The sequence below is a fragment of the Cavia porcellus genome, unplaced genomic scaffold (genome assembly GCF_034190915.1).
Source record: "Cavia porcellus strain 051 isolate PalLab524CR breed Dunkin Hartley unplaced genomic scaffold, mCavPor4.1 scaffold_7, whole genome shotgun sequence".
Taxonomy (NCBI): domain Eukaryota; kingdom Metazoa; phylum Chordata; class Mammalia; order Rodentia; family Caviidae; genus Cavia; species Cavia porcellus.
The window spans coordinates 58146016-58168171 of record NW_026947490.1 but is presented as its reverse complement, the minus strand read 5'-3'; the positions used below and the strand labels follow the sequence as shown (position 1 = coordinate 58168171).

At 36.4% G+C, this 22156-nt stretch overlaps 1 protein-coding gene across 2 annotated transcripts in view; it reads right to left on the bottom strand.

Annotated features, from left to right (window-relative positions):
- Positions 1-21763, bottom strand: part of Kifap3 (kinesin associated protein 3) — a 173758-nt gene extending 151995 nt beyond the window's left edge. Inside the window, exon 1 of one of the 2 annotated variants that reach the window (XM_063253658.1) lies at positions 21742-21763. Coding sequence is in view for 1 of the 2 variants with exons in the window: in XM_063253661.1 (XP_063109731.1) it covers positions 11865-11896 (32 nt within the window). In the remaining variant the exon portion in view is untranslated. Of the gene's footprint in view, positions 1-11864; positions 12101-21741 lie in introns of those variants that run through there. The other variant, XM_063253661.1, reaches the window with a different exon arrangement.
- Positions 21764-22156: the final 393 nt, after the last annotated feature.

Sequence of the window (22156 nt, the reverse complement as noted above, 5' to 3'; positions counted from 1 at the left end):
TATAATGACCTATCTCAGTATTCAAAAGAGTTCAAGCATTACTTCCCAACTGCAAAAGACCCTCAAAGATGGAGGGAATGGATTCTCAACCCATTTGTGAATAAGTCAGGTGAATCAACTTTGTGCAGGAAGAGAAACAACTGCCGGAGACTGCAAATGATGGTGGCCTTAAAAGTGTGCTTGTGACTTCTTCAAAATCTCCATGTATTCGGCAAGTCAGGGCAGAATATCCTGAGATTGCCACAAAAGCACTGAAAAGCCTGCTTCCATTTCCAATGGCCTGTCTTTGTGAAGTAGGGTTTCTGCCATGACAGCAGCCAAAATGAGAATGCTAAATACACTGGACACAAGTTAAGCTTCAGTGTTACTGTCGCTCATTATCTCCAAATGGAACCATCTAGTTTCAGGAAAAACAAGCTCAGGGCTCCCACTTATTCTTCAGTATAGTGAGTGTATACGATCAGTTCATTATATATTATGATGTAATTAATAAACATAAAGTAGACAACAAAGGTAATGTGCTTGAATCGTTCCAAAATTCCTCTGCCTGTGATTCCTGGTGCCAAAAAGACTGGGACCATTGTTTTAAATCAATTACATCAAATATACTCCTAAAGAGGTAAGAAAATCCAAAACAACTAAAGGAAGCCGGGAAAAAACAATGTTTGAACAAATAAGTAATATTGATAAAAATACATTTTTACAAGGATACAAGTAAAAATACTAGAGTTGAGAAGTATAATTACTAAAATAAAAATGACAACAGGAATGTGACAGTGTTTTTTTTATTGTTCCAAATTTATTGACACCATTACAGCATAGCAAAGAGATCTGACAGTGATTTGAACAGACAGAAGAATCCTGAAGATAGTAAATGAAGCTAAACCAGTTTGAGACAAAAATCAGAGGGGAGGGGGGAGGAAACAAGAGCTAAAGAGGCAAAGAAACATAATGGAATACCATCAAGTATACATACATACATGTATATATATATGGTGCTTTTAGGAATGAAGAGAGAGAAAGAGGCTGTGAATATTGGGAAAAAAAGTCAAAACTTTCTAGATTTGTTAAGACATGAATTCACATATTTAAGAAGCACAATGAAAAAGATAAACTCAAAAAGACAGCCACAATGAGACACATTATAACCACATTGTTTAAAGCTGAAGATAAAAGAATCTTCAAAGTAGCAACAGAATCGAGTGACTCATGGTGCACAAAGGTACTTGATAAGATTAACAGCCACTTTCTCAACAAAGCCATGAAGGCCACAAGGCACTAGGGTGACATATTTATAAAATGCTGAATGAACAAACTATCAACTGGAAATATTATATCTCAAGAAACTATCTTTAAGAATTAGAAAATACGGGCTGGGGATTTAGCTCAGCGGCATAAACACCTGCCTTGCAAGCAGGCGGTCACGAGTTCGATTCCTGGTACCGATAAAAAAGTTAAAAAAAAAAAGAAAGAATTAGAAAATACGACCATCTCCCAAGATAAACCAAACCTTACATTCATTTGTCCGAAACCTGTCTTACAAGAAACATTACAAGGAGTCACGCAGCCTAGAGTGAGACCACAACAGTCAGCAAACAAATCAAAAGAAACAAGGAACACTGATAAAAGTCACTATTTGGTAAAGATAAAGTCAGTACTATTGTATTTTAAGTTTGTAGTATCTCTTTTTTTCCCCTGTATGATTTAAAAGAAAACTGCACAAACTAAGAATTACAAATCTGCCTTAAAAGGCACATAAAATAGAAACATTCAACATGCAATAATAATAATATAAAAAAGGCTGCAGATACATAGGAGCAGAATTTTTACAAAAATTTAAACAAAGGCATTATAAACTTAGAATGTTAACTGTTAATGAAATTACATACACAAAAATGAAAGTCAAAATGATATATAATAACACAAAAGACAGTACAGGAGCAACTTTGGAACAAAAGATGGCATACAGAAAACAAATAGCAAAGTGGCAGATGTTAACATCTTCCTTAATCATTTTAGATATAATTGAATTAAACTCTTAATTAAAAGGCAAAGACTGGCAAAATGATAATTAAGAAATGATCCACCTAGATGCTGACTAAAAGAGGTCACTTTGTATATAAACACATAAATAAGTTCAAAATAAAAGAATGAAAAAACGTGTATGACGCCATGAGTACCCCTTCCAAAAAAAAAAAAAAAAAAAAAAAAGATGGACAAGCCATGGAGCCAAACAAATATCTAACAAAATAGGTTTTACATTAAAAATCATTATGAGAAACAAAAAGAGTATACACTGGTGAAAGGATCAATTCCTCTACAACATCTAATAATTACAAACATATGAACATAATGATAGCTTCAAAATATGTGAAGCAAGACCTAAAAGAACTGGAAGGAAAAATAAGCAGTTCTGTAACAGCTGGAGACATCAGTAGCATACTTTGAATCATAAAATGACATATACAACTAAGAATAGTAGAAGAACTTGGACAGTACATATAAGCCATTAAACCTACAAGGCACATAAAGAATTGCAACTCCAAACTGAATACACAATCTTCTCAAGTGTAAGTGAACGTTCTTCTACATACATCTTATGTTATACAAGTCACACATTTTAAAAGATTGAAATTATACAGAATATTTTCTCCAACTACAAATGAGTAAAATGAGAATTGATAAAAATTGAAAATTGAAGAATTTTAAAAATAAAAATTGAAGAATTGATAAAAACAGAAAAAACAGAAAACTACAACTCTCACCTAAAAATCTAGTGGGTCAAACCAAAAATTACAAGTGTAATCAGGAAACATGTTGAAATGAATGCCAACAACAATACACAAAAACTTATGAGATGCTGCAAAAATAGTGCTCAAAGGAAAATTTACAGCTACAAATGCTTACATTAAAAAGGAAGAATGATTTAAAATCAATAACCTAATTTTACACCATAAAGAACTAGAAAAAAAAGGTAAGGATTAAACTCTGTTATGGTTTATATCTAAAGTGCTCCCCCAAATTCTCAGGAAGATAATTAGATCATGAGGGTACTATACTCAACAGAGGATTCATCCATTGATGAGTTCAGTAGTTCAATGTACTGTACTGTTAGGAGGTGCACATGGTTGGAGGTGGGTCTCTGGGGATGTGACATGAACAGTATATTCTTGTCCAGCTCTTTCCTTTTTATTTTTTTCTCTGCTTCTGGGCTGCTACGGGTTAAACAGCTTTGCTCAATTATGCCTTCCTGTACTATCTGCCTTGAATCTAGCTGACCATGGACTCAAACTGTAAGCCAAACTAAATATTTCCTTTAAATGTGGGTATTGGATGTTTTGTCCCGGCAACAGATTTTGGTGTTAATAGTTCTCAGTGGGGGCAAGGACTCAATTGGTAGTTGGATTAGAGGGCATGTGTGGTATACTCTGGCAGAAAATTTTTCATTTTGTTCACATCCTAAGATTTTCCAGGAGAGAACTCCCGAGATTCGGCCATGGTGGGACTCAGGCAGCTTATTCACCCGCCCTCTTGGTAAGCGCCTGTGGCAAGGTCCAAGAGGAGAATCAGAACTCCAGAGATCTGGCCATGGTGTGACTCAGGCAGCTTATTCACCTGCTCTCTTGGTAAGCACCCGCAGTGTGAGCTAGGAAGAGAACCATTACCTGTGAGCCTACTGCCATGTGGGCTGAAAAATCAAGCACCCTTTTCTTGTCTCCCCCTCCCCCAGTTACTGGGGATAGATGTCTCAGCATCTCTTGGGGATGACCATATGCAGTATAGCAAATATGGGGGATTCCCTTCTATCTTCAGTTTGAAGGCAAAGGTTGTTTTCACTGTTTTGTTTTGTTATGTTTCTTTTACTCTATGCATTATTCTCAATTGGTTTTATAATATTCTAGTTATGGTTTGATTTTGCTATATCTATTGACTGGACAACTACTGTGAAGTTAAAAAGATATACCATAGTACCTATTACTACTATCCCAGTATCCTACTGTGAAATCCTGTACCAATTTTACTGCATTGTCATGATTGGCTTTGTTCTGTCTCATGCTGTTGCATTTTTACTACCTTCAAAACAAAATTTAAAAAAATATTTTCCAGGAGAGTGAGATAAAGGGAAATGGGCCAATTAATATGACAGAGGACACTGAAAATCAGCCCAACATTCAGGCTGTGGCATGTACACTGCTGGCTAGTTTTTAGCCAGATTTACTACGAGATTCAGGATGTAAAAAGTTTTTAACACCTGCAAAACAAAGGCAAAGGAGACTAGGGTTACTGAAAAAATCAGTAACATTATGTAGGAAAACAGATGGACTTTGAGATCATAATACCAAGTAAAATAACTCAGATATAGATTAAATACCACATGATTTCTCTAATATGCTATGAGACACTCAAAATACATTAAACAGCAAAAATAAGACATGTTAAGAAGCTAACAGGTAGACTGTGAAAAGATCAGAAGGAGATCTGGAGAAGAAGTAGAGGGGAGAGCAGTGGGGACAGAACAAGGAAAATGACCAAGATTCTACATGTCGACATATCAATCCTCCAAGAAGAATCATTATGCATTACAATATACACTAATAAGTTATTTAAAGCCAAATACTATGTATCAGGACAACAGGAATGATGGCTTGAAGTCATCTGAGGAATCAGCAAGACCCCATTTTTCAGAGATGCCTGCTCCAGAAAGGTTGCCCGGACAATTGGTTGCCTTGGATTTCACAGCACTCAGCTGTCCAGGCACTCGAGAGGCCTCTGTAATCACGACCTGGGGAGCCCTGTAACTACTACTTGAACTAGTAGCACCTGACCTTGGCATCCTATACATGGTGCTGGTTCTAAAGCATTCTGCATACAAAAGTTTTGGAGCCACAGAGGCTTCCACCCAGATTTCAGGAGGAGGCCTGGGAGGCCAGGCAGTATGCCCCTAAGAGGGTGATGTGGGAAGCTGAGAGTAAAACTGCAAGTGCAGTAGAGATCCCAGAAGCTGTGGATACCAAGGACATGGAAAATCTGTGAGAATGGCCCAGGCAGTGAGTGAAGCCACTTCAAGACAGAGGCCATGAGGTGTGCAGTGGCAATGTCACAGGGATAGGAACATCGTTCTTTGGAGCTCTCATCTCACCACACCTTGCCTTGTGTACTGGACACAGAGCTACCGGATTTAATGCTTGTCCTTCTGGGTTTCAGTCTTTGGAATGCGATATTTTCCTATGCCATTGTATGTTGGAAGTGTTTAACCTTCTTTTTCAGTTTTATACGAGACCACAGCAAAGACTGGCTAGAATTTCAGGAGATTTTGGACTTAACATTTACAGCACTGTTGAAACTGTTAATACTGATGGACTAAATGCATTTTGTGCAACAAATCAGATATGTGCTTTTTAGGGACCAGGGGCTGGATACTATGGCTTAGCATAAAATGCCCACTCTCCAAATTCTCATGTGTAGAAGGTAACTGCATCATGGAGGTCTATACTATTCATCAGTGGATTCATCCATTGAGGAGTTCAGCAGTCAGATGTGCTATTAGGAGGTGGGTCGTCGCTACAGGTGGGTCACGGAGGGTGTGACTTGGAAGGGTATATTGTTGTCCCTGGCTCCTTTCTTCCTCTCTCTTTCCTGCTATCACAAGTTGAACTGCTCTCTTCTGCCATGCTTTTCCTCCATGCCATTTCTGCTGTAAAGCCAGCTGACAATGGACTGAAGCTGTGAACCAAAATAAAGTCCTTTAAGTTGTGTTGTATATTTTGTCTCAGAGATGGAACAGTGACTAAGACAAACCCCAAGCTACCAGAAAAAAATAGCAAAGCATAGAGACAAAAGAAAGAGAAAAAACAAGACAGAGAACTAAGGAAATAATAGGTGATTCTTTGATATTAAAAATTTGGCAAACATTTAGTTGGAATGATGTGAAAAAAAGATCTCAAATACTAGAATCAGAAATGAAAGGACATTGCCTTAGAAAAATTAAAATACTATAAAGGAATTACTAAGAACAATTTCATACCAACAAATTATATTATGAAAAGCCTAGAAACAACCAAGTTACCAAAACTGACTAAAATATAAAACAATCTGATGATCACCACAGCAATTAAGGAGTCTGAGTCAGTAAATCAAAAATCTTCCAAGTAAGTCCACAATTGAACGTCTTCATTGGTGAATTCAGAGGAATTTAAAGAATTAATATTGATCTTCATCATATTACTTCAAAAGATGGGAGAGGAAGCATTTCCTAATTTATTCCATCATTATCTTGATACCAAAGTGAGACAAGGTGGCACTGTGATGAAATACATGAGAAAACAAACTTAAAATGAGGGAAATCCATTTTGCCTTGCGGTTTCACTCTATGGTGACTTGGTTCCACCATTTCTGGGCCAAGCATGAAGTGTAACATCATGGTGGGGAGTGTGTAGTGCAGTAAAACTGCTACAGTTCATGGCAGCTGACAGTGAGAGGTGGGCAATAGAGCAAGTCAGAGAGAGGAGGAGTCTGGGGACAAGATACAGCCCCAAAGGCACACCTCCCTTCAACAAGGTGCACCTCCTGTGTTTCTACCACTTCTAATGTGACCATCAAGTTATGAATCCATCAATGAGAGAATCCACTGATGAAGTCAGAGCCCTTATGATCCAATGAAGTACCAAAATACCATGAGCTGGCAACCAAGACTTTTAGCCTATGGGGGAACGTTTTAGACCCAAATCATAACAAAAAAATTACTATTACCCCCCCCAAACAAACAACAACAACAAACTACAGGGCAATGTATAAAGACATAAATATCCTCAATATAACAGTAAATAGAATCCAGCAGTATATTAAATGACTACACAACACAATCTGGGTTTTCCTCAACAAATTAAAGGAGGGAAACACAGTAATGTAAGACACCACATTACAAAGCATAGAAAGTATAGTACATGATTATTGCAACTGATGCAGTAAAATCACTTGACAAACCCTAACACCTTCTTTTCATGATAAAAGGATTCAATAAATTAGGAATAGAAGAAAACTCCCCCCATAATAAAATGCATGTATAAAAAACCTATAGCTAAAATCTATTCAATGGTAAAAGAATGAAAGCCTTCCTCAAGATCAGGAATAAGAGAAAGATATCCACTTTTCCACTTCTAGACAACGAAGTACTAAAAATATGCACTTGAGTAATAAGGCAGGGCCAGGAGAGGCACCCACATTAGAAAGGCAAGCAGTTATCTTTATCTGTTGATGACACAATTTTTTTTTATGTAGAAGATTCTAGGAGGTGCACAAAATAATTCTTAAGAGCTAGTGAACAAATTCAAGAAAGCTGCCAGACAGATTAGCATGTAAAAAAAAAACTTAATTTTCATGTGCTAGCAATGAGAAATCTGAAGAGGGAAATAAGAAACCAATTTCATTACAATAGTATCAAGAAAAATAAAATAAGCATAAAGAGAATTGTAACATTATACACTGGAATTGCTCAAATTAATAATAACTAAATAAATAATAAACTAATATTAATACGATAGATTTTCAGATTCAGTACAGGCCTATCAATGTCCTAATAGCTTTTTTGCAGAAATGGAAAAGCCAACTCTAAAATCTGTATTTAGGATCACCAGAAAGGACCCTACATAGCTACAACAATCAACAATGAAGTTGAAGGACTCACAATTCTCAAAATTCATTACAAAGCTTCAAGTAAGGAAAACAATGAGGTACAAGCACAAATATAGAAATACATGTAAATGGGATAAAATTGGGAGTCCAAGAATAAACTCTTACATCTAGGGTCAATAAATTTTCAACCAGGATGGTCAAAGCAGAAATGAAGGAAAATAATAATATCTAATAAATGGGGTAAAGCAAACTGAAAATCCACATGTAAAAGGATGAAGGTGGACCATTAACACATATCATATGTAATAACTCAAAATGGATAAAATACATAAATTTAAGAGCTAAAACAGTCATAAGGACAAGACTTTATGAATTTGTATTAAGAATAATGGTTTATAAAATAATGACATTAAAAGCAAGAGTTACTAGAGAGACAATGTGAACTTCAAATTTTTATATATATATATATGTGTGTGTGTGTATATATATATATATATATATATATATATATATATGAAAGGAGGTAAAAACACACACACACACACACATCAATGACAAGAGATATTTGGGATAGTGAAAAGACAATCTAGATAATAGAATATATCTGCAAATTATGTACCTTATTAGGGTCTGGTATCTAAAATATATAAGAAACCTATTTTCTCCTAAAGAATAAAAATAAATGATCAAGAAGCCTAATAAGAAGCCCAATGTAATTAATAATCAGGGAAATGCACATTAGAATCAAACTGATACCATTTTATATTAGCTAGAATGCTCATAATTATAAATGAGAATGGACAGTAACAGGTACTGGTGGAAAAACTGGAATTCTCACAGATTACTGGTTTAACTGCAAAAGGTGCTGACACTGGAAAACATGTCAGGTTTTTTCAATAAGCTGAATATAGAATTACCATATGATGCAGCAATTCCCTGTCTAAGTATATGCCAAAAAAAAATGAAAACAAGCACTCAAACAAAAATGTGTAATGTTCTTGGCAACAGTCCCAATAGCCAACATACAAAGCAACCCAAAGTTTACATACAGATGAGTTATGGATAAACAAAATGTGGTACTGACACACGTGAAGTATTATTCAGCAACACACAGGAATGTGGCAACACAGCTGGACTATGATTATACTGTGTGAAAAAATTTGAAACAAAAATCACATCCTAATAGCATACAATACTAACCACCTCTGGTTACACAGTGTTTAAATGCTGTGTATTTGATAGAGTACACATGCTAAAAAGGGCATGCTTTATCACTTGGCCGAGTGACTTTTACACAGCAGGATCTCAACTACTAAATTACTGAATGAATGTTTTTCACTATTAAACTTGTTCAGTGGTTCCTTGAGATGTTATAATAAAGTTTTAACTCTTCAGTACAGCTCATAAGTCCTATAATGATTTGTCTCAAGTTATTTTCTGGTCTCATTCTTACTTCATTTAATAATCTACATTCCAAGCATAGAGGTTGGAATAAACACAAAGCAAGACACACAGTAGCTTAACTTCATGAAGTTCAGGAACCAGAGAATACAAAACAATGAAGTATTAAGACTGGAAAAAAAAAATAAGGTCTCAAGTATCATGAGAACCTAGTAGATTTACCTTATCAGACTGTGGGGTAAGAGAGGAAGGCCTTCTGGGAAAAGTGACATTAAACTAAAACAGAAAAGATACCAGGTGAAGAAAAAAGCAAGAACCAAACAAAGAGGAAAGGACATACAGAACCAAACACTAAAACATACAGGAAAACCAAAAAAGGTTACTTGAGCTACACATGGTATAGCAAACCTAAAATCCCAGCACTCTGGGAGGCTGAGGCAGGAGGACTGTAAGGTGAAGCCCAGCCGGGGCAACTCAGGAAGACCTGACTTTATTTTGAGATTCTGCCTCAAAATACAAAATGAAAGAACTGGGGATGAAGTCCATTGTGAAGGATTTGCATTCAATCCCCAGACTTGGGGGAGAAAAAGTACTGGTTAACTTCTCTAAGGCTAAAATATTAGGGTTGGAGGGAGCTGAGATGAAGATAGGTGCTCTAACGCAAAGGAATGGAAAGCCATTGGAGAGTGTTAAGAGGAAGCAAGAAAGAGAAAAAGAAGAAAAACATCACTGTATCTCTATGAACTGCTGTTCACTTGTCTGCGTACCTCACTGACGATATGAACTGTACCTGCTTAGCTGTTTCCTCAGTGGCACATACTACCTACGTGGCACACTTTCTGTGGTACCGAGTCAAACATTATCTAGTACCTGAGCAACAACAACAAATTAAACTCATTAGTTTGGATTCTATAGTTTGTTCCATATAAATACAAACATCATGCATATATATAGACTAGAAATTATTCAGTGATAGCAGCTACAATAAGAAATTAAAACGCTGTTAGACTGACATACTGCTCTTGTCAAAAACAAAATATGAAAATAAAAATAGTGCTCAAGAAATATATGGAATCACTATTGAAGAACCAGTAATTAAATGGAAGACCTGCCACATGTAACAAGCCTTTTCTAGCATGCCTGTGTGAATAGGCCAGCAACGTATCTGAAGGCAGGTAATGCAAATTTGTCAAAATTGGATAAAATTAAGTAATGTATTTTTTAACTTTTCCAGATTCTGACATTATTTTACATTATTTTAATTCAAATACCATGGTATGGATTCATTTTTACTTTTTGTACACAAGATACTAGACTGATCTAAAGGCACTCAAAGGTTGAAAATTACTAGTCCCAGAATGCCTCAGGAGCGACTTAGTAGAACAATCCTAAGAAGAAACTACCTCTAACACAACTGTAATACATAAAAATCAGTAAATGGAATAATAGCAGCACTCTGCTATAGAACAATCTTGAACTTATACTTGGAAAACAATTTATTTTGCCCAAAAAATTTTAACTAAAGTGATTTTGAAGATCAATAAGAAAATTTCACTGAGGAAATACTATGTTATGTTTATATATTCCTATTTAAAAATCTTTACTGATATAGTTTGGTTATTTGCCAGTTTCAGATATTTATATACAATGAAAAAGAGGTAAGATTTATGTCTCTGTCTTTCAAAATCAGTTCAGTTTATTTTACAACATTGTGAATCCCTCTTAAGAGTCTATTAATGCTTGGAAGATTTTTCTGTGATGATGAGAACAATGCCAAGCCAGGAAAAATATACTCAATAAAAATATATAATGACTTGACGTCATGCCATCTTTTAACATGCACGTTTTATCTTCTAACTGTATTTTCACATTTTTCCTCATATCTTTCAGAAAATAATATATGTTCCATTTTCAGTTGAAGAAATTGTATCTAAAAAGCATATCGCTTTTACATATTTATGTCAGTAAAAATAAACCTAGTATTTATTGAATATGTAACAGAAACAAACATAGAACATCCAAATGGAAATTTTTTTTTTCTGGTGGTTCATAGATAGCTAACTTGGTCTGGTGAGGGGTATCTTTTTAATATTTATTATTTTTTTAATCGGGGATGATCTTATCTTCAACAGAAGTCAAACAACAGATAGCAATTTAAAGATAATTGGAAAAGGAATGGGAAGGGAACCAAGAGATGGAGGGCAGCAGAGAGAAAGAAGAAAGGGATGTGAACCGAATTGAGATGTGTTCTGTACAGATGCCAGCTCCCCACGATGATCGGAATCATGTGCTGCAAAGTGCTATCAATAAAAATGAGAAAGAATGATACCACAAATATTTATATCAACCTGTTCATGCCAAGCCCTTGACACAATTATGAACCTCCCACAAATATTATTTTACACATGGCAGTCAAATGGGTGAAAGGGACCAAAAAAGCAGAAACAGCTGGACAGCAACGTTTCAGTCAGTACCAATACGGCCTTTCGCAGAGAAAAAGCCACCGTCTCTCTCATCCTCATCATTTGAAAACCCCGGGACTGTGAACCCCAACCTGAGGACAGCGCCCCGTGACCCGACGGGACTGACCTACGGGGGAAACAGCGCGGGGACCTCGCCCGGCCTGGACGGAGCAGCAGAGCCGCTCCGCGCGCTGGCGGCCACCGAGGCAGGAGGGTCTCAGGACCTCGCATGCGCCACCCTCTCGCGCCCTCCCGCGCTTCTCTGCCGGCTCCAGACCCCTACGCCAGCGCTGCCCGGTGACTCTCGCAGCCACCGAGCACACCTGGGCCCAGGGACGGCCGCGAGGCAGGGCAGAGCCTGGGTGTCACCTTTTGAGGTATCTGGCGTCCTCCCCTTGCATGGCGGCGGCGGCAGCGGCGGCTGAGAGGCCGGCTGCTACTTTCGGGTACTCGGGTTAAGCACTCTCAGCCTAGGCCACCACACTCCCCAGGCCAGCGAGGAGGGGCAGCGGAGGCGCCGCGGTTTCCACGGTGAGACCGTAACTCCTCCCACAGCAATGGTCCCCAACTGCTGCACGGAACGCCCCAGGGGATCCGGCCAAGCCCTTCTGAGGCGCATGCGTCCATGCCACAGAACCCGGATGCGCAGGCGTAGTCTGAGGCCTTGGGCGCTGTGACTAATCTGGCGCGGCCGGAGAAACGCTGGAAGATTTGGGTGTTGTGAATTTCGGTACTTCAGTTCAAGAGCAGCTCTCTGCACACAGCCCCCTTGAGGACGGGAATAGAAAGGGCAACGCTGGTTTGTAGAATTGGAATTTCAGGTTTTTAGTTTGAAAAGAGGAACGGTGTCGGTGAATTTTTAACTAACAAATGGAGCACTATGGAAAAGATATTGGGCTGTGAAGCTCTACCTTGTGGAGATAATCTGACTCTCCTGCAAAATGCATATGGTGTCAATTTTGAAAGCGGCAGATCTGTGTTTTCCAGAAGTTCAATTTTCTATCAGCTTGCCGAATGAATATTTGAGAAAACATGAAGTCCAGCCGGGAAAGAACTACAACATTACAGATATAAAGTGATTAGGTTAGCAGGCAGTGGGCAGAATGGAGAGTAAAAGTGGTTTGTAGGCATACCTTGAAGTTCAGAATACCTCCCTTCCCCCAAGAAGCAAGTATAAATTCCAATTCCTTCACTGTCTTCTGCCAAAGTACTCTTAGAATTGTTTCTTCTGAGGTGGGCAATTGTTGGCAATGCAGGGTAGAGGGAAGAATGACTGCGTATGCGTGTTCGTTTTTGTCATACTGGGACTGAACTCAGGGACTTCGCACTGAGCTACATCCCCAACCCCTTAATTTCTTATTTCAAGACATGGTCTCACTAAATTGCCCTGGCTGTGCTGGAACTTGTATCCTTTTGCCTCAGCCTTCCAGAGCGCCAGTGTTATAGGTGTATGCCAACGTGAGGGGCTCGACCTCAGCTTTTACATTTAGACAGGCTCAGCAATCACATTCATGCATTTTAATGGAGAAATATGTTCAGGTTTGGCCTTGTGCCAAATGCCAAATCAGAGTTTAAGCATACAAAGAAAGCACCTTTCTCTTAACCTCTAACCTATCACTTGTTTACTTTGGTCTAGTCCTACTGTTTCAGTAACCAGGAGCTATGTACGTAGGTGCTCTGACATCTTCAAATGCATTGATACATAGCTTGTTAATACTCCATATGGAATATTATATAGAGAGATACAGTCTATATCCTCCAAAATACCTCACTTTTATGCCTTCACCCATTAATACTTGCTAAATTCTTTCTATCAATGTTACAGTTTTTCTGTCTACAGAAAAGGAATTCTAGGCCAACTTGGACTATGTTTGTATCATGTCTTTTTATTAAACTGTTACAAAATTCAATCTTGTTTTCCTTCAAGATATTCCTGCAAACCAACTTTTCTTCTCTATTCTGCCTTCTGCTTGCTCAAACCACTGTATATCTGGAATACTGCAGTTCTTTTTGACCTGGACTTCCTATTTTCCGTGTTTTTCTCAAAATTTCACTCTGCAAACTGATACAAAAATTAATATATTATCATTCATAACACTTTTTGATACAAGGACTTGAACTCAGCACCTTGCACTTGCCAGGTAGGCACTATGCCACTGAGCTGTATCTCCAGCCTATGACATCTTTAAAGGTAATATAATAGGCTCAATTACTTTAGAATCTGCAAAGTACCTAAAATCAGAAGATAAAAATATACATTAAAATGCATAGCAACATAAAAAAGAATTCTTGCAGTGTAGGCTTCTTAATAATAATGTTTCTGTATCCTGAGTTTTTGTATCAAAAGTTGGCAGTGAACAAATATTTGATGTTGAAAAATGTGAACCATAGCTTCAAAAAACAGTTGCAACAATGAAAATCCTGGAGGAAATGCCCAGATGGCAGAAAGGAAGAGAGAGGTGAACACAAGTGCAATAAGCAGGTAAACTAAAAGGGGTTGAACTGGAGAAGATGAACTGTCAGTCTGGGGCAGGAAATGTACAAGAGGAAACCAGAACATTTTATTCCTGAAAATAAGGAAAAACTCAAAGACTAAAGAGATTGGGGAAAAAATGACAGTAGACAATCTGAGACAATCTGAGTATCAAAAGGAGTAATCACTTGCTTAACACATTGAGTAAATAAAATTGGAGTCCATTAGGATACTTAACAAGAAATAGAGACACAAGGGGAAATGACAACTTTCACCAAAAGAAACCACTACATCAAATGCCTAATGATATTCTGGATATTAGCAATTAAAGGGAAAACTTAGGTATTTTATTCAGTCCTTTTGGAAAGAAACTATAATTCATCTCTTTTTGCCAACGGATAGGTCTTCGTCACAGAAAATACTAGTAATACCAAAAAAATGATAATTACTACTTTGTAAACACTAAAATATTGAACTCAACTAAATCTGATTGATTTATTTTAAAGTACTTTAAAATATGGCAAAGTTTTACTCCACAAATTACTCAATAACTTTCATAGATTACCCAATAAAAGGAAAGTGTTATTTTTCAATGTGGAGATCTGGCTGTCAACAGCTTGTTTTAAACAAACAAGCTGTAAATATTTTAAATAAACAAGCAATCTTAGCAGCATTAGCAGTTACACTAATAGAATACGTAGTAGGAAGCATAAGAGAAATAATGTCTATGAAATATTTTTTATGAAATATTGGCAAAAATTAACTTGAGTTCAACTGTGCTGTTAGATCTGACATCTAATACCAAATAAAGGAGATGATCCTAAAGAATGGGAAGAATACTCAGTTGGATTTTAATATGTATCATAACAATAATAATCTTAAAGATTGGTGTTGGTACAGGAATACCAATTACCAATGGAACATAAAGAGACAAAAACCTGTGTATATTTGTAATCTTGAAATATGGCAAAAATGAATTTCCAGAGCATTGTTTAAAACATTATTTCAAAAAATTCTGTGGGACAATTGGTTATGTATATGTAAAAATTAAACCAGATACATTTAATAGAGTTCATGCTATCTATGAAAATTCTATGTACTAGGTACATTTAAATGTGTAAAAGCAGAATTTAACAATACTTAAGAGCAACTAAAAGACCTTTATGACTTTTAATTAAGGACTCATTCTAAAAACAAGATACAAAAAACATACAAAATAAAATATTGATAAATGCTCCACATTAAAATTGATAGCTATTAGGGGATGGGCATTTACTTCAGTGGCATAAGCACCTGCCTTGCAACTGTGTGGTCGCAAGTTTGATCCCTGGTACCGATAAAAAAGAATAAGAAGAAGACCAAAAAAATTGATAACTATTGTTTATCAAAACACAATAAAGTGGAAAAATGAGTAAAAATTATATAAACTTTTACATCTCACAGTAACTACAAAAGATTAATATTAATGCTACTTTCTGATCTTCTGATTCATAAAGAAAAACTTGAACTGGGCTTAGGGGCACATGCCTATAATCCCAGCACTTGGCAAAAAAAAAAAAAAAAAAAAAAAGTCAGAGGATAGTGAGTTTGAGGCCACCCTGAGCTGCATAACACCACTTGGTCTCCAAAAAACCAACCAACCAACCAACAAGCAAGGAAAGCCAACACAATGGGAAATGGGCAGAAAAGTAAAAGAGAAAATAGGAATAGCAAGAAAAAAATATGAAAAGATTTTCAACTTCAGCAGTAACCAGGGTGCTAAGAAATAGGTTTGACTATACCAGGTGCTGGTGAGAATGTGGAACTTTGAAAATTATTTAATAATTTCAGTTAAGGGTTCACTGGAATAAACATTTGAAGATAAAATGTCTTGAGTTATTTTGTTCCCTAAACACGCTCCCTAAATCTCAGCAGTTCTACACCTCAGAACACTCTGGCATGTGTTCATGTGCCTGTTAATCATGGTATGTCAACTGGCCTGGATTAAGAAACACCTAATAGATTAGGAAGGCATGGGTCTAGATGTGGGGTATTTCCAGAGAGGATTGGTATGTAGGCCAGCAAACTCAGATAGGAAGACACACCCTGTTTGTGAGCATATAGCCCAGATAGAATAAAAAGGAAAAGAAGTTGGCCCATGTTTTGTTTGCTGGTTGGTTAGATTGTTTCTGTGGTACTGGGGAATGAACCCATGGCTTCTATATTGAGTTACATTGACAGCCATTTTTTATGTTTTATTTTGAGACAGTGATTTACTGAATCGCTAAATTACCCATCCTTTCTCAGCTTTCCATTGTACTGGTCTTACAGGGATGCACTCTTATGCCTAACTTTGGTGCATGTTTGAAATGCTCTATTCTGCTTGAGCAGGTTTATCTTTTGTTTTTGCCATTGTTTGTAGACATGGAACCCCAGTCTCTTCAGTATTCCAATTCAAAATCACACCGGAAACCTCCAGGGAGCTTCTAGGCCTCAGTCTCTGATCATGCTGCATCCTTGATCCCTCCTTTTACGGGGCCTGCAGCTTCTTGGGTGGAGCAATTACTGGATTTTCTGGCTCTCTAGCAGGTCCTTGGTGAACCCTGTCATTTCTAATCCTGTAAGCCTGTATAATAGACCCTTTTGCAGAATATATTTTATTCTGTTCCTCTAGAGAACTGTAACTAACATAGTGTACAATGAGCCTTACTTAAAATTACCAGAGCAGCACTGTGCATTGTAAAAACAAAAAACAAAAGCTGAAAAATGATTCCTAAATATTTTTACAGATTAACAGATAGATATATTTACATAATATCATTTTACATAAGCACAGAAAAAGTTAATGAGGTAGAACTACACATAGCCTTCATCCTGACTGAAAAAAGCAAATTGTAAAGATTAAAATACTATTTATTTTAAATTCAGTATAGGTTACTTAAAGTGATTATTCTTGGTTCTTTGAAATTTGAAAATTCATAAATCATGTCATTACTTGAACAATCAAAACACAGAATTAGACTACCCTTTAAATTTCCTTTGTATCCCTACACCCCTCAGTTCCAAACTCTGGAAAATAACGATATTTTCTGTACTTTCTATAACTTTGTCTTTTCCTAGAACATCATCTAAATATAGCACCATGTGATGTAGCCTATTGGGTTTGATTTCTTTCATGTGACACAAGGCATGTAAAGGCAATCTATGTTTTTTTCAGGAATTTATTCTTTTCTAATGTTTGGTAATGATCATTGCATATATTACTGCAGTTTATTAATTGATCAGTTGAAGGGCATTTAGATTTTAGAAGCTATAAATAAAACTGATGTAAATATTTACAGATAGGTTTTCGTGTGCATCAGCTTTCTTTCTCATGGGGTACTCTAGAGTATAGCTCAGTTTTGTGGTTAACATATGAATTATTTTGTACCAAACTGCCAAATTGATTACATCAGTTTGGATTTCTTCGAACAATGTGTGTGTGTGTGTGTGTGTGTGTGTACGCGTACATGTGTGCATGTGTGAATGCATGTGGTGTGAAGGTCAATCCTCAGTGCATTGTACCTTTGGATTTAAAAATCTGTTCGTTTAGTCACTCCATTGCACATGCAGGGGTATCTCACTTGATTTTTATTGCAGTTCCGTGATGATTAGTCATACATGTCTGTTATTATGTATTGAATGATGATTTGTTACCCAGTTTTGCTGAAGTATCTGTTCAAACTTTTTGTTCATCATACATGTTTTTGTCAGACTAACCAATTGAGCAGAGAGACAGCAACAGATAGATAAGTAGGTGGAAATAGAAACAAATTGTTGATCTGAAATGAGATATACATTGCTCAGATTCTGTTATAAAAGTGATAGGCAGATGTTGTGAACAACTTTATACCAATGAATTTAGCAACTTAGTGAGAAAACACTTTAAAGATATATATTACTAAACAGAGACAGAGAAATAGAAGAATTTAAAGGTTTATATCTTTTACATAAATTGAATACTTATATTTTCCCATGATGAACACTCCAGTCACAGGTAGCTTCATTAAAGAATTCATCTACTTAAGGAACAATGTTAATTTAAATGAAAATCTGAATTTAATTTATCTGAAAATAGGGAATGAAATAATGTTTACTAGTTTTGAAATGTCAGCATTATTCTGATATCATACGCAGATAAATATAGAAAAAGCAGGTTGGTTTAATGGCATACACCCCTAACCACAGCACTGTGGGAGGATGAGGCAGGAAAATCGCAAATTTGACGCCAGCCTGGGAAACTGAATGACTTAGTGAGAGTCTGTCTCAAAAATAAAGAAGAGGAGCACTGGTGGTGTAGCCTCGTGTGAAAGCCCTGGGTAAATTTCAAGTATCCCATCACTACACACACACACACACACACACACACACACACACACACACACGATAGTAGAAACTAAAATCTAAGACAAATAGGAAGTGTGTACGTAAACATATTTAAAAGAATATTTGAAAATAAACCAGAAATACATAAAAAGAATACTATATCAAGGCAAGTGGGATTTAATTCTAGGAACTCAAGGTTAATTTAAGAAAGGAAAGTCTCATAATTTAATTTGCTATATTAACATCATGAATATAAAAATCATATAATCATCTCAATAGAGGCAAAAATATGAAAGGACTAATTTAAAAAAGTAATCAGTAAACTAAAAACAGAAAGCGATTTCTTCATTCTAATTAAAAGTATCTAGGAGCTGGGGATTGAACCCAGTCGTATGAGCACCTGCCTGGTAAGTGCAAGGTCGTGAATTCGATCCCCGGTTACCCCCCCCCCCAATTATATAAGTATCTAATGAGTTATTTCTGTACTCTCTGTTCCATTCCACTGATACATGTGTCTGTCTTTATGAGAATATTAATACTGTACTAATTACCTAACTTTATAACATATATTGAATTCAGGGAATGTGATGACTGCTATCTTTTTCCTTTCTTAAGATTGCTTTGGTTATCTGGGGTCCTTTGTGGTTCCATAGGAACTTTAGGATTGTTTTACATTTTTTGTAAAACATATCAGTGGATTTTGATAGAAATAGCATTTAATCTGTGGGTTGATTTGGATAATATGGAGACTCTAGCAATAGGACAATTTCTGATTCTAGAATTAGGGAGGTCTTTCCATGTATTTGTGTTTTCTTTAAATTTTTCATCAATATTTTGTAGTGTAGATGCAAAAGCAGTCCTGGGCAACAATAGCAAAGCAGAAGGTATCACAATCCCAGAATTTAAGTTATCCTATAAAGCTACAGTGATAAAGACAGCATGGTAATGGCATAGAAACAGACGTGTGGATCAATGAAATAGCACAGAAGATGTAGAAACAACTCCATACACATGCAACCATCTAATCTTTGACCACAAGGCCAAATGTGTGCATTGTAGAAAAGATAAAAAGCAAATGGTGCTGGGAAGGCTGGCTATCCACATGTGGAAAATTGGATCTAGGCCTACATCTTTCATTATGTACTTAATTAAAACAAAAATGGATCAAAGATCTAAATATTAAAACAGCACATGAAAGAAGATAAAACAGGGAAAACTCTTGAAGATATCGGCACAGATAAGAACTTTCTAACCAGAAACTCCAATTAGACAAAAATAACACTGAGAACCAGAATATGAGATTGTATCAAATTTTAAAGCTTCTGCCAGTCTTAAATTCTGTAGTGGTACATGCCTCTAATCCCAGCACTTGGGAGGCAGAGGCAGGAGGATTGTTTCAAGTTCGAGGCCAGCCTGAACTACATAGTGAGTTCAAGTCCAACTTGAACAGCAGAGCAAGACCTTGTCTCAAAAAAAAAAAAAAAGCTTCTATAAAAGCAAAGAAAGAAATCAACAGACTGAAGACACAACCTACAGAATGGGAAAATTGTTTGCCAGTGATGCAGCAGACAATGACTAATATCTAGGACACACAAAGAAAAAAAAAGATAAAAGGATCTCAGAAGCCATAATTAGTCTTTCATAATCTCATGTGTTGTTTTTCATTTTCATCTTATTCACATCCCTAATGGTTATAAACTGTGTGAGCAAGGGAATCAATCTTACTCCACGGAACACTTTGCATGGTGGAGTGGTTAAGAACTTGAATGCTGAAGTTGAAGCTGAGTTAGAGTTACAGATCTGCCACTGCTTTCCTCTATGACCATGGGATGTTTCTGTACATGTGAAATAAGGGTAATTATTGTCTATATATCCTAAAGTTCTTGTAATATTAAACAAGATAGCATACATAAATTTGTGACAGCTGATGATCACATAAAGACAAAAATTCATATCAAATGAAGCAGTTGTTTGAAAATCTAGTTTTATTACTCATGTATTATTTATTAATTACAACCTATTTATAATCACTTGGCTCTGGAAGAGTCACCTAATCACTGTTTCTATTTCATTTAGAAAACTGTTGATACCTACACTGTGAAAGGTGGTGGGTAGGAGAAAAGAAGTTAATATTTCATTACATGAAAATGTCAGAGGTTATTGTTTCAACTTCATCCTTATATTTGTCAACCCCATTTTGAATTCTGCATTGGTCCTTGTGAAACATTTAAAAGTATTGAAAAAAGTGATTGCTACCTCATACTTTTATAATTTAACAAAAGAATGAAAAAGAGTATGCAAAGATGCACAAAACCAAGCATGGTGGGACTTTCTGTTTGTATGTGGTACTGCAGATAGAGCCCCATACTTTTGCAGAGAGCCACATCCCCAGTATTTATTATTTTTTATATTTTTTAAGATAAGATCTTTCTAAATATCCCAGGTTGGGCTGAATTTGGGATCCTCCTGCTTCAGCCTTCAAGTCTGAGATTAAGACATGCACCAGCACACCCAGCTGGTAGACCTCATTTAGATACAAATAATCCCAGTGATACACCCAGATTCTAAAGGATGGCTTCTGAAAGGTTGTAGGAGCCAGGCTGAATTGAATTGGGTAGCCTTTGTTCATACCAAACTTTGTTCTTTCAGATACAACTTTTCCTATTAGCTTTTTCTAAGCTCTAAGTTTCTCTATTCTTCTAGGGCATATATTGTACTTAAGAACATTATTTTGTTTATAATTCTCAGTAGGAGTGATTTAAAATGTATTACAACTATGGATTTTCGTTTATTTTCTAATCAAAAACCTTGGCACATAGTAATTAATCAACAGCAACTGCTGCTATGTAAATGTAGTTACTGCCTTCAAGGGATGTATAAACTGTCAGGTATGTAAACAAAACTTGCTGAACATATTGATTCATGGCATAGTTACAGCAAGGCACAAGTAGAATGCTAACCCAAGAGAGAGTGTAGTTTCATACTGCGGCAAAGACGCTCAGAGTAGTACTTCCAAACGATGAATATATTTGTTTAACAGAGAACATAATAGGTGTGCTCTAAGGAAAGTCAGTGGTACATGAAAGATGCAAAAACATGAAATATGTTGTATTTAAGTAATTGTGACTAGTTTGAGACAGGGAATCAGGTTGGAGTGAAAAAAACCACGAAAACTACGTTTGCAAAGCCATCAAAATCATGACCATGGGGAGTGTTATAGATGGAGGTTTCCTGTAGGCATGAAAAAGTTTCTACCTAATAAAGTCATATGTTGAAAGTTACTACTTTTTGGGGTATTAGTTGTTCTATAGTTTATTTCCAAGGCAACATAGCAGGTATATGAATGATATTTTAAAACTAGTCCAAATATGCTCCTTTTAAATTTCAATCCTTGGTTGTTTCAGTAATTTATAGAAAATTCTTTCTTACCTTTGGATTGCCCTTGGGACATCATAAAATGGCCATTGTAGGTCAAAGAGTCCATACCCGCTGGCTGTTAATGCAGTCATCTTCCCACTTTTAATTTGAGGTCACATTGTATATCCTTAATGCAAAGGAGATTTCAGTTAAAAGATGCTTTTAAAAGATCACCTCTTTTTTAAGGTGGTAATCTTTGTAGACAACCAATATGACATTAAAAAGCCACTATGATGTCACTGGGTTGCTCCCAGAATCAGGATAACAAGGAAGTGGCCCACCAGAGTAATAAATAATCAATCTCTATGATTTTCTTCTTATTCAGATTATGGTGTGAATCATCTTTTGAGAAAACAGTTGTTTCATTTGCCAACCTGATAACTCTTAAACACATAATCAAATGAATCTATTACCTGATATGAATAGT